Source organism: Euleptes europaea, chromosome 2 (assembly GCF_029931775.1).
Source record: "Euleptes europaea isolate rEulEur1 chromosome 2, rEulEur1.hap1, whole genome shotgun sequence".
Lineage (NCBI taxonomy): Eukaryota > Metazoa > Chordata > Lepidosauria > Squamata > Sphaerodactylidae > Euleptes > Euleptes europaea.
In genome coordinates this window covers 78,692,185-78,710,361 of record NC_079313.1, presented here as the reverse complement: position 1 = coordinate 78,710,361, position 18,177 = coordinate 78,692,185, and the positions used below count along the sequence as shown (strand labels likewise).

Sequence of the window (18,177 nt, the reverse complement as noted above, 5' to 3'; positions counted from 1 at the left end):
TAACGTGTTAATTTTGTGGCATGGCTGAGGATTTGTTGGGCATTACAAGCTCAAGCAGGGTGTCCAGCTGTAGCCTGGCAGCCTGGTAACAGCTCACACTTGGCTACACGATTTCCTTCCCAGTAGCCAGCATCTTGGCCATCATGACACCGGCAACGCATACAGTGCCCCACCCAGACGCTTTCCCCAGAAGGGATGATTTGATGCTGGCTCCCATCCACATAACAGTTGGGCCCTGTGGAGAAATGATAGCATGTGTTAGAATCTGTCAATGTTTACCTTTCAGAAGCCTCTCTGTAAAGCCTAGAAATAGAGGGATTCTCCTGAGGGGCAATTCCAGTTCTGAGCCCCACAAAGTGCAGATTATCTAGTGTCTATATTACCCTAGGTTCTTAATATAAAGAAAAAGTTTCACATCATCTGGGAAACTTCTTCCCTTACAACAGGACCCAGGGCCCAATATCTGCTGATTAATTCAAGTGGAGGGCTCGCTTGTTGTCACAGGTGAGTACTACAAACCATGTTGGTCTCTTCATGAACTCTTTTAAGCAGATTTCCCCCCTTGAATTGCACAGCCTTGCTTGCCCCTTTCCACCCGTTAACTGGTCAAGGACAGGGAGTCAGGACCACCAGTCCACATTGAAGTTGTACATCTGGCATAGCTCTGTAAGCAATGCTCTCTCACCATCTTTGCAGGTGGGGCAGCAGTGGCCCTTCTCGTAGACTGGATTGACACATGGTGGAGGGGCGCAGTCTGCTACTAGGCAGCGAGCTATGCCATCCATATCACAGGTACACTGTTCACATTCTGATGGCTGTGGGAAAGAAAGGCTGGTCAGGGTGTGTACATCCATACATAGTTTTAGCATGAGCTGACAGTAGAAGTTCACTTGCCATGGTTAGACACATGCACACTGCCTTCCCTCAATGAAAGAAACCACCTGTGAACCAATCAAGATACCATCTTCCCTGCCACCTCTGGGCAGACGTTGGTGTGAAAAATAAAGGAGGAGGGGAAATGAAATGCTGGACAAATACTTAAGCAGAGATCCATGTAAGGTGCTTGAAATGGCGGGGGGGGGGGGGAAACAGCCTACTTGACGCATGTGGACGGGGAGGAGAAGGAAAAAGTCCCAGGGCATGGTCACTGACACATAGGCAGCAACTTTACTGAAGCTAAACAGGTCTGGGTCTGGTCAGTGCCTGAATGGTAGATTGTCAGCAGCTCCATGTTCAGCTCTTTGAGTTCCACGAAGGACAGAGACGTTCAATAAAAACGAATCACAGTACTTCTGCTTTTGTTTTGGAGGCTCTGTATGTATTGCTCGAAGAACAAAATCAGGGGAAATCAAGAGTGCATCCTGCGGCTGAAAAACACGTACATATTCCTAGTTCTAGATGCATCTGTGCCCATGGGGCAAGGCAGATTTTAATCCCACCTCTACAGCACAGAATGATGACACTGGCAGTATTGCGAGATGACAGTTAAATTATTCCCAGGGCACCCTTTTCCTACTCACTGCAGTTCTTGTGCAGTCTGTGGTGCAATACATATATGGATGCAGATCTACACAATGGCAGTTTTATATATTACAAGAGAGACAGATTCTGTAATTCCACAGGGTGACAGCCAGGCCTTGTCAGGTTTCTGTGTTATTGAAAGAGAGATTAATGTACAGACATGCAGTAAACACACACTTGAGGGATGTGATTGGCTGCATGTCTTCATATATGTGCTTTTGCTCGAAATATTAGCAAAAAGGTGAGCAGATGCATTGTGGATCTGCAATCCCTGCCTTTTCTTGTAAAGTGTAAAAACATCCCTTGGCTGTTCTAAACTGAATGCATAATTCATGCAGTTCAAGAATGTCACCAGTAAGTGGCAGTATCAACCCAAACAGCAATAATTCTGTGTTGGAAACTGTTGAAATGTCCTGCTCCCTTGCCAACTCCACTCACCCAGTAGATAGCTCACACCCTCAGATATCCTGGCAGCTGGAAACTGGGGAAATCTACAGGTTATACTAAGATAATCTGATGAGTTTACATGACGTTGCCAGTGGGTGTGCGCATGAGTAGGGAATAATTGCCTTGGAGTCGGGGTGAAACTGTTAGGATCCCAATATACTGAATAACAACTGGCCCATGAATATAGGGATTAAGCCCTCCCACCATTATTGCCTGATCAAATTCTTGTTTAAAATACCATGCAGAGGAAACTAGCTTCTTTCTTCTGTCCCCTCATCTCTCATTCAACCCCTTATTGGCATTCTGCTACTGACTAAACAACAGCAAAGGGGAATTGAAGAGCAGCCATCAGTGCCCTTACTTTGTTCCCTCTAGAAAGTAAACTTTTTGAATCCTATTCTTTGTGTCCCTTTACTGTTCAGCCAGTTCTGGAGCGTATTCACCATTCCTCACCCAAGGGGGAAGAGTCCAGATCCCACCTGCCTGTGGGTGAAATACTGTCTCCATTCATAGTGATGAGGGACTCTGGGATTTCACTAAGTATACTGGGGTGTGTGTGCAATTTCCCCATTTTCCCCTACAAATTGACCTTTGTTAGTGCTAAATATTAATCAGTTCAGTTAATAACATTTCTTTAGAGAATTTGTTTTTCTAAACCACCTTAGTCCTGCTATCAGCTCTTAGGCAACAGCAACATATCCCGATTCCCTGAGCTGCTGCCTTGTGGCCCCAGAGCAGCTAAATCTGGGTAGGCAGGACTGCAGAAAGTTTAAAGGGATACTATTAAGGCCCTAACTTTTCTATCTGCCTTTCAAAAGAATCTTGAGTGTGGGCAGCGCTGATAGACAGGGTAGGCTAAAGACAGACAGGCTAAAGACTGTCCCTTGTGGACAGTCAATAAATTCGGTCTATTTGATAAGACGGGGAATTCACCTAGGAAGGAGATCTGCCCAGTCTGGTTAGCTACATGGATTTGCTCTTTCTGCGCCTATGCACACATTTTTGCATAGCTCCATTCATGCACACATAATTGCAAACACTCATGCATTCCTACAGGTGTGGAACACAGGATTAGAGATGTAAAGGCCTGAAAAACAAAAACCTGAATTTTTTAAGTCCTATGAAATATTTTTCTTTGAAACATGTGACATAGTTTGGCAAAGTTTTATTTGCTCAAAACATATATTGTGCAAATTGAGGACCTTTTGTCCATGGAAATGTTGTGAGGCACTAAACATTTTAAATGAGTTTTTCCTCTTTTGAGTAAAATCCTTTTTACAATAAGGTTTTGCTTACTCCGTGACAGGGAAATATGGGGGAGCACTGAAAGTGGCTGATTTGAAGTCTTTTTCTTTTGAAATAAGTAAAATGGCTTGTTCAGACAACGCTTTATATAGTCAAGGTACAGATTGAAATAGTCTGACAACTTTTTTCACTGGGGAAAAAAATAGAAGTTTTGGGGAGCACTTGAAGAAAATGCCTATGAATTTTTTCTCTTTCAGAATTTGTGATAGCATAACTAAGATAGCTTAAGGTGCAGTAGTTTGCAGTTTTCTCTTCTTTTAGTATTGGGTATATTTACAATTTTGCAATCTATATTTGCATATGCATTTATACTTTATTCCACAAATATGCCAGTTTATACAATATGATATGCTAAGCTATAAGGGATGTATTGTTAAATCAGCAAAATAGGTTTAGACTTGATAGGAATGCAAGTATTGCATATATTTCAGTTTTTCTGAAATCTTCAGGGTCCCCCTCCCGACACACCACAAAAAAATGGGGAGGGGAACTGTATTCTTTCCATGACTTAAATATTTCTGAAAATTTAAATCTCTACTGGATATGATACATCTTGATCCTCTGGGTAGGGTTGCCAACCTCCAGGTAATAGCTAGAGATCTCCTGCTATTACAACTGACCTCCTGCCGATAGAGATCAGTTCACCTGGAGAATGTGGCCGCTTTCGCAATTGGACTCTATGGCACTGAAGTCCCTCCCCTCCACAAACCCCGCCCTCCCCAGGCTCCACCCCAAAAACCTCCTGCTGGTGGCGAAGAGGGACCTGGCAACCCTACCTCTGGGGCAGAACCCGTCTCCCTTTAGCTAGTACAGGCTCACTGTCAAGTGCTCTCCCACCCCCTGTGCCCAGCAATGCCAAAGATTGTTTGAGCTGACTCAGATCTTAAAATACCCTGTCTGCAATTTTAGCAGATACTAACAACTGACCAGCATCAGGCCTAGAAAACAAATGGGGGTGGGGTGGAGTTCAAAGAAGGAGCTTGGCACTCTAGGCCCACAGCGCCCCCTCTGGTCTCTTAGAGTTGTCAATTAATGCTGATTTTAAAGGAGCATCCTTACAGGACCTCCCACTTCCCAGGAGCTCTGTCGCACTGGCACTTTTCATCAAGATTAAAGAGAGAGGTTACTTTTTGTGTCTCCAAACTAATTTCTTTGTTAGCACGACTTTACTCCTAGTTATGACGATGTTGGTTTTCATGGTTAGAAACACCTGTCCTGTACATATAGTACAGTTCTAATCATACCCCTGGAGCTGAATATTAACGAATGCTTGTAAAGCATGCTGGGGAAGCACATTTCATACACTACTCATTTTCCCCGTCATACAATTTGACATTTTTGGCCAAAATCCATCGTCTGCAGTCACTGGGGAGGGGCTCAGTGGCAGTGTCTAAGGGTTGTTTTGTGGGATTTAGCTGGTGAACCCAGAGCTGACAGGTAGAGCATCTGCTTGGCATGCAGAAGGTCCCAGGTTCAATCCCCGGCACCCCCAGTTAAAGGGACCAGGCAAGTAGATGATGTGAAAGACCTTTGCCTGAGACCCTGGAGAGCCGCTGCTGGTCTGAACAGACAATAATGACTTCGAATCATAGAATCACAGAGTTGGAAGGGACCACCAGGGTCATCTAGTCTAACCCCCTGCACAATAATGGACCAAGGGTCTGATTCAGTATAATGGACCAATTCAGTAGGATTCAGTAGAAGGCAGCTTCAAGCGTTCATTCATGCCTGATGCTGAGTGGTGATGTAAAAAATGCTCACAATACTGGTAATCAAAAGCTAAGGGGGAAAAAACTTTGATACAGAAGGATCAGCAGCCTATTTTTGGGGGGGAGCTAAAAAAATAATTTATGTTAAAAATACTAAAAAATTGCAAAAGTTAGAATACCATTGAAGCAATTACTGATTGAAATTTATTTTTAAAAAGACCATAAACCTCCCAAATTGTATGCTTCTAACACATTGTGAGGCTGATGAAGCTATGCTTTGGTGAAAGCGCTACGGAGTATCCGGAACAGCGTTTCCTCCTCCTTTGGATCGGACTTCGTGCCAACTACCTTTTGACATTGTCGACCACATTTGGATTAGAAGAAAATTTGCCTCGGAGAGACTTTTGGACTTTGCCGTTAGGCTTGCGATGATCAATGGTCAATAACTGTACATATTTGTATACACCTTGCGGTTGTTTGTCACTGTTAGCCCGTTGTTAATGAATCGTCGGATACCCTGAGGCTCGGTGGAGGCTTCTCCGGCGCCTCCCAGTGCCGCCCACGCCCCCCCCCTCGCCCGCCAGCCCGGCGGGTCCCTCACCTGGAAGCGCTGCCCCAGCTCGTACACGTGGCCTCGGCGCTCGCAGCCGACCCGCTCGCAGCGCGGGCAGCAGTCGGCGGGGTAGTGGCTGACGTGGATGCAGGCGGGCGGCAGGGCGGCGCAGTGGGCGCGGGCGCAGGCCGGCCCGCGCGGGGTGCACTCGCACTGGGTGCAGGGCTCCCGCTCCAGGAAGTACCACTCGCCCACGTAGTACAGGCTCCCGTTGGCCTCGCAGGTGCGGGCCGGCCCGGGCAGCGCCGGCCCGGGCCCCAGAGCCAGCAGCAGGGCCAGGCTCAGCCGCGCCCAGGGGGGAGGCATCGCCCAGCCCGCCGGAGCGCCCGCGCTCCCACCTGCAGGCCCTCGCCGCCCCAGCGCGCCTCGGCCTTTGTGCCGCCGCCTCCCTTCCCCGCCCGCCGGCCCAGGGCATCGCATCCCCTCCCCTCCCCTCCCCTCCCCTCCCCACCCAGGCTGGCTGGCTGGCTGGCTGGCGGGAGGGACCTGTGCCGGGGGAGGGGCCGGCCGCCGAGCCCCCTGCGCTCCGCCCCCCTGGCTCGCCTTCCAACTTGGCCCCTCGTCCCAGGAGCCAACGTCGCTCCCTGGTGGAAGTTCACGAGCTGCCCCGAAGCCCAAAGCAGCGCCGAGGCAGGGGAGGGGAGGGGAGGGGAGGTTTCGCCTTGGGTTGGCCGCTCTCTAGATGCCCGTTTCCCCTTTCCGAATTCTCCACGCTCTGCACGGGCGTAGGGTTGCCGGGTGCCTCTCGGCCCAAGGAGGGAGGTTTTTTTTGGGGGGGGGGACTTCAATGCCATAGAGTCCAATGGGCCAAGCGGCCGTTTTTCTCCAGGGGGCCTGATCCCTGTCGGCTGGAGATCAGTTGTGAAAGCAGGAGGTCTCCAGCTAGCACCTGGAGATTTGGAAATTAGTACAGGAGCGAAAACAATTTTACCAAAGTGTAAAAAAATTCCTTTATAAGCTACTGCAAAAAATACAGGGACAGCACATCTCAAAGAATGTTTGGCTTATAAAAGAATTTTTTGCACTTTGGTAAAATTGTTTTCGCTCCTGTACTGGTTTCCAAATCTCCAGATACTTGTACAGTGGTGTCTTTGTTTCCCCCAGCACCCGGCGATTGGCAACCCTAGCATGGGGGCTTATTGTTGAGCTTTGAGAATTCGTACGAGACAACTGTGCGTTTAGAGAGCGCGTCTGTTTGTCCCCGACCCCCGCCGCCTCCCCTCCATCCGCCTGCGCGCGCACCCAGAACTTTCCTCGGGTCCCTCTTTCCACCGGCCGCTTCGCTCCTCGCGGCTCGGTTGCTTTAAGAGGCGAGGGTTCCGAGGAAAGGGGCGGGGCGTTTCCATGGAGATGGCGGGTTGATACTCCCGAGAGGCGGGGGGCGGCAAAGTATGCGTGGGGGACCGGGAGAGGCCAGGCCGTGCCCGCCCGCCCCGCCCCCTTTGGGGGCTCCGTGGAAGGGGGGTGCGGGGCCTCCTGCGTGGGGCTGCGAAGGAAGTGTGTGGGGCTCGCGTGGGATAGAGGGGCGAGATTGCGGGGTCAAACTGGGCCAGGTGCTGCGCAGTGGGGGCCCGGCGTCCAGATCTCACCGAGGAGGCATGGGGTGCCAGAGATGGGGGGGGGGGGGACAGGAGCGCAGGCCTGTGTGGAGTTGAGGAGGCAGGAGCGGCCTAGATATTGATCTGAGGCGAGGGGATAGTAGGTATCATATTTGCTAGCAAGGAAGAGCAATTAGCATGAGCTTCTGGGTTTTGTGGGGCGACGGATGTTAAAGGGAATTTCTTTCCCTGGCTGACCTGCCCCTTCCGTTCCCTGCTTCACCTGCACCACCCTTTACTCTTTCCTTTAAAAACCAGACCATTGTCTCCATGTTGCCCTTGCTTGATCCGTGCGGCCAGCCCTTGCAACCAGTAGCATCGCTCTGGAGGATGGTGGAGGAACAAGTGGCGCCCAGCGAGAGGCTGGAGGTGAAGACCATCTTGGGGGATGATGCTGTGGAACGGAGCTTGGAGCTGCACGCTGAGGTTAAGTACTGGAGCTCTGGCCTTTCCTCCGAACCGGGGCTGCAGGCCAGGGAGTTTTGTGCCTTTCGTTTTCCTATCTTTGGCAGTCAAGAGATGTTCCCAAATTATACCCAAGGGAGCCACAGAAAACAATGGCAAAACAAATCTACAACCCTTCCCCATATTGAATGGGGGACACACCTTATTACTAGTGGTGGGTGCCGACGTAGTAGCTGTATAAAGAATCAAATCAAGATTTCTTGAGTTACAGAGGTAAAACCAATTGGACAAAAAGGGATTGATTGTTTAACGGGGCTCCCTTTCCATGACTGTCAGAAGTAGGGTGCAAACACATAAAAGACTGTAGTGGAGTCACACTTTCTCTTTGTCCCACACTGCCATGACAGCACCATCCCTCATGTCCCTGTCCTACTGTTCTGAACCGGAGCCATGATACTTACTTTTCAAACCTTCCATCTTTCATCTCCAACTGTGCTCCACTTTGCCTTTTGTCATGCAGCTGCCCATTCTTGAAACAACTGTGGCTCAGAGGTAGAACATCTGCTTGGCATGCAGAAGGCCCCAGGTTCAATCCCCGGCATCTCAAGTTAAAGGGACTAGGCAAGTGGGTGATGTAAAAGACCTCTGCCTGAGACTCTGGAGAGTCACTGCCGGTCTGAGTAGACAATACTGACTTTGATGGACCAGGGTCTGATTCAGTGTAAGGCAGCTTCATGTGTTCATGTGTAGTCAGGGCCTTGTCCAGGTCCTTTCTCAAAAACCACTTTAAAAAATGAAAATTCTGCTTATCTTACTCTGAGTTTCCTACTCCTCCCCTGTTATGTGATGCTTTTAGCTTGCTTGATATGGTTGGCTCTTGATCCCTTAACCCTTCTTGGGCCAAGAAGAGACCACATCATCGGGTGTTTTGGTACAGCGCTCTAGCATATCAATGACACTAATATTAACAAATAACATCTTCCAGCTTAAGTGTGTGCATTTTTCAAAAGTTACATGGGAAGTATTGCTATTTAAAAAGGTAAAGGTCCCCTGTGCAAGTACCGGGTCATTCCTGACCCATGGGGTGACGTCACATCCCGACGTTTACTAGGCAGACTATGTTTTTACGGGGTGGTTTGCCAGCGCCTTCCCCGGTAATCTTCCCTTTACCCCCAGCAAGCTGGGCTCTCATTTTACCAACCTCGGAAGGATGGAAGGCTGAGTCAATCTTGAGCCGGCTACCTGAAACCAACTTCCGTTGGGATCGAACTCAGGTCATGAGCAGAGCTTGGACTGCAGTACTGCAGCTTACCACTCTGCGCCACGCGGCTCTTTTGCTATTTTATTTTATTTACTATTTTATGTCAGTACTATTGATATTGCTGTAAGTAACTCAGGTGTGTATCATCAAATGAGAAAATGCACACATCTGTTTCACTAACTACACATGCAGTAGAAAGCTATGATTAGTTGCTACTTCCCAGTGTGTGGGCATGTGGCCAAAGAGACAAATGTTCATTTGTCATAAAGCATGGCATCCATGTATATTCCAACACAGTAGCACTATCTGAGTAGGAGTATCATGTTCTGTGAAGCACACCTTTTGTTGTTTGGATCTGGTAGCCTGAGCTGCTTTCTCAGTCCTGTGGAGATCCTAAGAAGGGGGAGAGTATCTCTGTTGTGAGAAGGCGAAACAGAAACCGTGCAGTTGCCTCCACCCCTCCTTTGTCTGTGGGGGTCTCCATTTGCCAACCTCCAGCTCAGCTGCTTTCTAGCTTGGCCAGAGCACCTAATCCATTCGATCCCCGGCTCTTTGTTCTCCAGACATTCATGCCTTTTTCCTATTCAGTGTGGTCCTGACTGGGGCAGAAGAATACCAATGAACAGCCTGAGGCTTTTCACATGGTAATGGCCCTCCCTCCCTCTGAAACTAGAAGGCCAGCACACCCTGACCGGCTGGCTGTCTTTCCCCTGTGTCAAGGGCTTTAATCCCCATAAGGGGCCCCTCACCTGGATTTCTATTACCACCTCATCTGAAGCCTCAGGAATGTGGCCAGAGAGCTGCCTGTCATGTTCCTCAGTTGGTTTTTTATCTACACACCCCTCCCCTCCCCAGTTAGGATGTCTGGGAAGCTGCCCAGGGCAGCAGCTGTGCTGTGGCAGTTCCCTTGTGGATGAATGGGGCCAGACAGGGAGCTGTGGAGCATGCTTGCCCTTCAAGTGTCCCATGTTATGTCGATGGCAGCTACTGGTATTTTTGCTGCATGACTTTGTCATTCCTCACAGGGGGGAAGGGGGAGTCCTCAGCATTGCACCTTTTATGGAGTGTCGTTAGTGCAGATGGTAGCAGTGCAGTACCCTCATGCCAGCTACTGTGGGCAGGGATCTGGGCCAGCCAGGAAGTAGAGGGTGGGATTATACTGAATGTTCTGCGGATTGGTATTTACTAGGCAATATGCCTTTGACCACAGAATGCTTTCCACGTAACTCACACTCCTGTGCCTTTAGGCAGACTAAACTGAATTTGGTGTATTGTTGTTTGGTATGTGTTGACCCGAGTGAGCATGGGAGCTGGCTCTGAGGCTGTGTTGTAGGCAGACAGACAGCACCCAGTCTGGCAAACCAGAAGGGATCTTCTTCTGCAGGCTTATGCTTGTTATAGACACCCTCCGTTGATGTCAATGGGACCTATGACGCAGAGTAAGCAGGACAATGAACACATGGATCTGCCTCATACTGACTCAGACTGTCACACTGTCAGTCCGTCAAGGTCAGTATTATCTACTCAGACTGGGATGGTCTTTATTATCACCAACCCAATCCTTTTAACTGGAGATGCTGGGAAATGAACCTGGAACGTTCTGTATGCTAAGCAGATGCTCTACCTCTGAGCCACAGCCCCTCCCCAGAATTGCAGCCCTGATTCTTGCAGTGACCTCTGCTGTCCCACACTGTTTTCTGTCCTCCGTTAACCATCCCTAAATTATACCACATTTTTTAAAACAATCCCTTCTTTCTTTGTCGTACTTGCACAAACACACACATTCCAAATGACATCACATACCTAGCACTTTTTTCCTAACCAACATTTTAAATATCTGTAATCTATCGATTGAATCTAAACAGTGTCTTATTAAGAAATGTTGACAATTCACTCAAAAATAATCAGATCTTCAGTGGTGTGTAAAGAAAAAGTAGAGTACTGGGACAGGGAGTTGAGGGAGACCTGGGAAGAGAAAGGAGCAAAGCAGAACAGAGAATAATCAGGACAGCAGGGAGGAGAGATGGAACTGAACAGGCAAAGATGAATTTGAAGGGGAGTATGTGAGAAGTGAGAGAATTGAGGGCAAGCACGGAAAGGTACTCTTGGTCAACAAGTCCCAGGGGAATGTGCTGGAGAAGCAAGTGCATGAGTGTGACACCTTAACCTTGTCACAACTTTTTGGCAGGGCATACTTGTGTTTGTGTCCCAGACCCCATCACTACAAGCTGTCACAGTTTTTGGGACCTTCATAATTGCCTGCCGCAATACTGGGGATTACCCAGAACACACAGTTAGGTGTTTTGTTTGCATGTGCCCATTGTTTGCCCTTCCAGCATGGGAGAGTTTCTGAAATATTGCTTGCCTGCGTTTTTCTGTCTTTGTCTCTTTACTAAGGAGCAGCTGGCTTGATTTGCAGGGAGGAGTATATGTCATGTTGTGGTGGAAATGGGGTTGCAGTTTGTCTTTTCTGACTGTGTGTGATTCTCTTCATGTAGGGAGGCGGAGGGGGGCACTGCCTTGCCTAGGAGAAAGAGCGTGCAATTTGTGTCAGCACGTGCATTTTGGTACATTCACTGTTGCTAACCCAGGCTGAACCCTTCCCCATTTACAGGTGCAGACACTGCTGGAATTCTATCAGGAGATACAGCAGGGCCACTCTGAACTGGAATGGAGCCCTTCACAAGCAGCTGGCAGCTTGCTTGCTGCTCCACCCCACCTTAAGGAGCTGATGAGGCAGGAAATCCGCCTTCTTCTGAGGGGCCTCCAGCAAAAAGCATTGCAGGAGGGCAGGTACTGGAGAATCAGATGGGAAGACCCGCTGTAGGGAGGGAGCAGGGAGAGCTGGAAGATCCTGCAAGCTGAAACCTCTTTGAGGAAAGAATGAATCTGCTCGGTCTCTTGCAATGCCACCCTAACATCAGTGTGGTTAGAAGGGCGTAACTGTGCTTAGGATGGCACCGTAACTGAACTGACTGGTGGTAGATCTGTATGTGGAGTGAGGTGTTTTCTTATCTTTTGCCCAGGGCAGGACTGTCTTGGCTAGGGGAAACCAAAATGATATTTTACTGTTCTCGCAACGCTTCCCAAGGGATCCCAGTACCAGTGCAGTCAAATAGGTGCGTGAGTGCTTTGAATTGAATGTGGTTGTCATTTAAATGGCCAATGCCCAGTAAATGGGGCTTGCAGAGAGGTGGGGGCGTTGTTGAGTTACTCCCTTGTCTGTACTGCAGTCCTGCCATTCAAATGCAGGTTTTCAATTTGTTAGCAAAAGTTCAGGAATTTGTGTGTCGCTCTAGTGTTTTTTTCTTAACCATAAGATGCTTCCCAATCACACAGGATAGCCTTTTGGGTCGAAGCACATGTTATTTGTCTTTCCTCTGGCATCCCCCATGCAGAGATCTGATGGAGCACCCCCCTCCAATCAGGAATGCCAGCTCAGCTGGTGCTTTGTTTCTCTGGTGTACTCAGTCTGTCTCCAAAGGCTGTGATTGTGCCCCCACCTCCACAGTTCAAAAGGAGCATTCATCTGAGTAAGAACAGGGATCAGCACCTGCAGGAACCCTTGGAGGGGATTGGCTCCCTGCCTTGCTCTTATGCAAACAGTGGAAAGTTCAATGGGGGCAGAGACTGGACTGGATGGTGGGGGGACAGGCTTCTCCCCCCCCCCTTTTAACATCTTAGTCACAGGGTGGAGTTGCTTGTACCGTGTGCCCACCAAAAGATTCCTTTCATCCTTCGAACCTTTGGACCCAGGGAGCACCCTGAATTTGTGCATTGATATAAGAAGAGATCCACCCTCACTCTCTTTCTCTACACGGAGATGGGCACATGCCATAGCTCCTGCACACTCTCCAAAAGGTGAGGGAAACGAGCCTCTTTGGTCTTGTCTGTTTTATCTTTTGGACCGAAGAGATCTGTGTGACTTGGGTTCCTTCCAGCTACTGGATAGCCGCCTTGCAACAGACTTGCCTTCTCTCTCGTTACAGGGACCAAGATTGTGCCATTGCTAAATACAGCCCCCATGTGGTCACCTTTGCTCTGAAGGGAGATGCTGGAACTGGACGGCCTTCCTCTGGGAGAAGTGCCCTCATCCGGTAAGGCCTAGGGGCCGCTCTGTCTCTGGGAAGCAAGGCTGTCCATAGAATGTGCCCCTGGGCTGACATCCCTATCCCAAACACCTTGGGCACTAGGGCTTTGTGGCACCCCAGGCAGCCCCAGAATTCAGGGCTGATCTGTGTGTGGACAGACTGACAGTTTGAAGCCTAACAATGATTAATTCTTTCTGGGGTTTTTTGGTGCAGCTGAATACTGTCCGATTGTTGCCCCTTGTGCAGACTCCATGGGGCTTGCTGGTAATTGTTTTGTGTAGTTGTTGCTTGCTTCAGTCCTGTTGTGGTATGGACCTAGAAATAAGTGGTTGTAGAACAGTATGTGTATTCTGTGTTTATACACTAAGTCAGTTCAAGAGGGTGTGAAAAGCAACATCCAGGCAGCAGAGATGAATAGTCGAGCCACTTCACACCCACTGTATCTTCTTTTCAGTTTAATCAATCCATCCCATCCTTTCAGCCAGTTTTTCAAATCTTTCTTGGAGATTTGGATTGATTTTTGCCCCAAGCTCTCAGCCTCTGATCTCAGTTTTTCTGATGGCTTGTGGGAATCAAATGTGCATATTTGATTACTTGTTATCTAATTTGCAATGTTTTCCCCATTTTGCAAATCAATATCAGACTTGGAAGTTGTTTTGGTATCTGAACTGAGAGTTTTACTTTATAAATAGAGGTGTTTTTTTCTTGAGGATGTTGCAGATTAGGTGTCTCCTGTTCTTGAAAAATTGTGTATGCCATGGAAACACAGGCTCACTTGAGCTATTGAGTTGAGGGAACACCCTAAACAGACACTTATTACTTCTGCTAACGATTCCCAGTAGCTAAAGCTAAGAGTGATTAGTTGGCATATACATTTGTGTTTATCATCTTGTATGGTGGATTTGTATGTTTTCTTTCTCTAATATATTCTTCTTTGGAAGAATATATTTGTACCTTGAGTACAAGAAATTACTGAATCCAGGAGACATGGCGAGAAAGTTACTGAGAACCTCGCTAAGTCCTTCATCCAGATACTAAGATGTGCCCCATTGTTAAGCTGTGCTTAGTGCAGGATTGGCCAGTTGCAGATATTGAGTCTGTTGGATTGCAGAGAGCAGCTAGTCCTCAATATCTTGCCTCGTGGCTGAGCTGTCCCCATTTCTGTTTCCCCAGGCCGTTGTCCTCCAGATCCATCAATGATCTGGGACTCCTCTGTAATAAACTGAATATCACCGATATTGGTGAGGTAGCCTTTCGACTCCGGTAAGATTTTTGTATTTGTACAACTTTTGCTTCCCGCTCCATTTTTTTTCTTCTCCAGACAGACGATATAGGTCGGAAGGAAATGTAGGTTTCAGGTGCTTGATGTGGACAGGAGAGTGATGTATGTCAGGACACCTAGTGGTGGAGCCTGGTAAACTCGTCGCAGAGCCATGAGCTGGCAACGAGTGTGAAAATGTGTGTCAATAAACTCAGACAGCTTGTATACTAACCTTTCCAACCTGTCCCCTCCTTCCAACCTGGTTTGCACCACAGGCATGAAAACAAGGTTAATAATAGATTCTCTTTCCAAAGTTCCTTGCTGTGGGCATACACAGTTCCTGCTGTGTAGCCAGCATGGTGTAGTGGTTAAGAGCACTAGACTAGAGAACCTGGGTTGATTCTTCACTCCTCCACATGAAGCCAGCTGGGTGACCTTGGGCTAGTCACAGTTCTCTCAGAACTCTCTCAGCTCCACCTACCTCACAAGGTGCCTTTTGTGGGGTGGGGAAGGGAATTGTAAGCCGCTTTGAGACACCTTAAAGGTAAAGAAAATTGGGGTATGAAAACCAACTCTTTTTCTTCTATAACTGCCCTGTGCAGGTATAATAGATGAGCCAGATCAAGCAGGGTTTGTGGCCTCCCACCCCCTACCCTCAGACATCTCTCAACTCATTAGCATTCTGAAGTGTGAGGGCTGTAACCTCCCTGGGTGAGGCTGATAAACAAGGTATGCCTCCTAGGTTAGGGAGCCTGTGGCCCAAGCAGAATGTGGGAAGTTGGCAATTGAGAGTGGAGTGGGAATCCCGCGCATGGTCTGGGTGCAGTCCTTGGATCCTAGCAGAATCTCAAGATGGGAGCACGCAATGGGCTTTGTTGCTGATCTTCCACACTGTTCAGCTGCAGATCCTAGACCAGTAGGTAGCACGGCTGCTTCTTGAAGACCCAAGACATCTCAGAAACACTTTGCCAGTAAGCAACTTGACAAACTCTGAATTGGGGTCCCAGCAGAGTGTATGGTGAGGTATTTGAAAAGTGCCAGTAGTTACGCCTTTCACACAGGAAGAATCTTCTCCCAAACTGCTTCAAATGTGAGCCAGAACATTTCCTCCCAAGCACAGTTAACCTCCTGTAAAGAGGTGGTGGACACCCTCTTTCCTAATTCACGTTTGAACTGCTACACCCTGCACTGAGGCGGTAAGCAACGAGTCAAGAGAGCACACTCTCTTTAGGAATCTACAGAGTTGGCAAGTTGCTTTCTTCCCTGAGCCTCCAACACCTGATGGATCTCATGGGCCATCCCATTTCTTCTAGGACCCTGCTGGAAGATGAATGCCGGGCTTTAGAAAGGTGCATCTCTCATTTACAGGTAGGGTTGGAATCCCTCCCACCCTAAGCAAGGTCTCTGCAGACAAGCTCTCCTCCCTTATGCAGCATCTGTCACAGGCACTGTTAAGGGGCAAGGGTGAGAGTCTGCTTCTGGTCTTGGAGGGTGGGGGTCTGTGAGACAAGCGGGGGCCCCCTGCCTTAGGCCTATTAACATACCCTTCTTCATCCAGTATTTTTCCCTTCTTCGACCACATATTGGTCTGTGAGTTCTTTAAGAGGGGACTGACGCAGTTGCTATCCCAGCGCCCTCTGTTGCTAGTAGTTGGTGTGATCCTTATTTCCAGAACTTAGTGGGGGTTTAGGAGAGAGAAGCGAGTGGCAGGAAAAATGGGCAGCATCCTGGGGATCACAATTCCATGCTGAGCTGCAACTGCCCCACTCCCTGGCCTCTTCTCATCCCACTCTGTTCAGCAACACTAGGCTAGTAATCCCAGAAGCCAGGAAATTGGGCCAGAACTGCTTGTGGTAGCAGAAGACTGGCATAAATTAATTTTCAACGGAGCCACAAACTGGTATCTTCCACCGAACCATCTGCATATTCTGTTGCCTGATCCCTGCTAGCCTTCTGCAGTGACTATGATGGCTGCAAGGCTGAGAAGCAAAATAAAATATCCCATATGGGGAAGATTCTCTGTGTTTGTATCTGAGAAAATGGAAAGCATCTTCCTCAGCATTCTACCTCTTATTGCTTGTGACTGTTTCCCTGTTCCACAGCGTCAGCTGGAAAAGGCACATTACCAGGCTGCACAGTGGCTAGAGACAACGCACGAGCCTACCATGGCTGGTATGCAGAGCCCTGGCCTCATGTTAAGGATGGAGGGGGAGGAAGGGGAACAAGTTCCATGTGCCCTGCAGTCGTCATCTTGAACACAAACTTTCTCTCCACAGAGCTGCAAGAAGAGAAGCATGCCATGGAGCGAGATCTGCAGCTGAGCCAGTCTCAGCTGTCTCCGAGACTTTCCCTGAAGCCAAAGTTGCTTGGGAGGAGTGGCTGCCAGCCTCAGCTTAGGTAAGGGGGACATCTTAAAAGCAAGGTTACCGCTGCAGGGCACCTGCGGAGCTAGAAACAATCTGGGACTGAAGGTAGCATTTGTGGTACAGAACTGGTTTATCATCGTAGGGTGTCTTACATTCCTGCCGTATTTAATTAAGGCTGATCACCAACTGCATATTTATATTCCCTGGAAAGGAACACACATAGGAGGGCCTATACGCTGGCCAGATGTGCAGCCCTACCATCTGCCATATTAGAAGGGAGGTTTAAGAAGAGCCCCAGGGTGGAGAGACTTTGCCCGTGTAACACAGGGGAGCTGGAAACCATTAAGCATGTATTTTTTAGATGTCCCCTTTACAAGTCAGCCCGCTTCAATATTATTGACCCTTTGATTAGGGAAATGGGCTCTGTTGATGAGGGTGAATGGACCAAAAGGTTTCTGCTGGGAGACAGCTCACCAATCACCACCCAGGTTGCAAAATACTGTGCCGCAGCAATGAAGCTATGTCACCTCAAATGTTCCCTAATCTGTGGAAGTGTAAAATTGGGTGATTCCTAATTTTGTTGGCCTTGGTTGAAAACATCTACTCTGTATGGTCAGTTTCTGTTTTATCTGGCATATTAGCCGCAAATAAAATTTATTTATTTAACTAAGGCTGATGGAGTTCATTCTGTACAGGATCAACTGGAGACACGTTAGCTCTGCTGCAGTGCCTGAGGCTGCCCTCCCTTTGGGTTTTAGGTAAGAGCAATGTTTGGGCAATGCCAGCAGCTCTGCTAACCCAGTCCCCTTTATTTTGCAGCCATCTGGGAGATTCAGCAAAAGGACCAGACATCAGGGAGACACCTCCTGCTTCCTCACCTAGTCCACGAAATCAAACAACCACGTTGTGCCGTCAGACACTGCCGTGGAGGAGCCACTCAGAAAAAGGCCAGCGGGGGCGGCTGCCACAAGAGGAACTCAGGCAAGCATGGAAAGACAAGGACGCTTGGCTGCACAGCCCTGTGACTGCAGTACCTCCCATGGGAAGTAGACTCATTTCGTCCTGCAGGATAGCAATGGCAGGGGTGGTCCCTGCCTTCCCCCCCATGCCTCCCCCAGAACCATGCCCACTGCCCCGCTTCTGCCCCCGCACTAGGTTGCTGCGATGCAAAGGGCCCAGCTAGGGGAGTGACATCACCCGCTCCCCCTTAACACTTCCTTTTCTGCTCCCATGATGTGCCGTCTTCAGGGGAACTTTGTTGTTTCCTAGGTTGATTTTCTATTGCTTTGCTCATCTTCGTGTACAGGGGAGTTCTGGGGGTTTCAGGAAAGTAGAAAGGCAGTATTGAGTCCCTTTTCAACACAGGCCATCCTCCTGCAAGCACCCCGAAGGCTGAGATTCTTCTCTCTCTCACCCACAACTCTACACCATGGTCTTTGTGTTAACATTGTGGGGCACGTACGTACCCTTAGAGTTGCCCTTCCACTTTCCCATTCCAACAAAAATAGACTGCACCATCCTAGGCTCAGGAATATAAATTTCATTAAAATCTATCAGACTTTAAAAATCTACAACTGGGAGAGTCACAGTATGGGAGACG

At 48.6% G+C, this 18,177-nt stretch overlaps 2 protein-coding genes across 2 annotated transcripts; one reads left to right on the top strand and one right to left on the bottom strand.

The window, feature by feature from the left end:
- Positions 1-6,015, bottom strand: LOC130473271 (von Willebrand factor C domain-containing protein 2-like). Its single transcript, XM_056844794.1, has 3 exons — positions 5,584-6,015; positions 686-815; positions 1-235 (listed from the first exon to the last, which is right to left on the bottom strand). The coding sequence occupies exons 1-3, from the start codon at positions 6,013-6,015 to the stop codon at positions 51-53; spliced, it is 747 nt and encodes a 248-aa protein (XP_056700772.1). The 3' UTR covers positions 1-50.
- A 1,446-nt stretch (positions 6,016-7,461) lies between these two features.
- On the top strand, positions 7,462-17,760 carry CCDC24 (coiled-coil domain containing 24). The gene is made up of 8 exons (XM_056845520.1): positions 7,462-7,619; positions 11,474-11,652; positions 12,849-12,956; positions 14,124-14,213; positions 15,525-15,579; positions 16,314-16,383; positions 16,488-16,608; positions 17,397-17,760. The coding sequence occupies exons 1-8, from the start codon at positions 7,464-7,466 to the stop codon at positions 17,758-17,760; spliced, it is 1,143 nt and encodes a 380-aa protein (XP_056701498.1). The 5' UTR covers positions 7,462-7,463.
- The last annotated feature ends 417 nt before the right edge of the window (positions 17,761-18,177 follow it).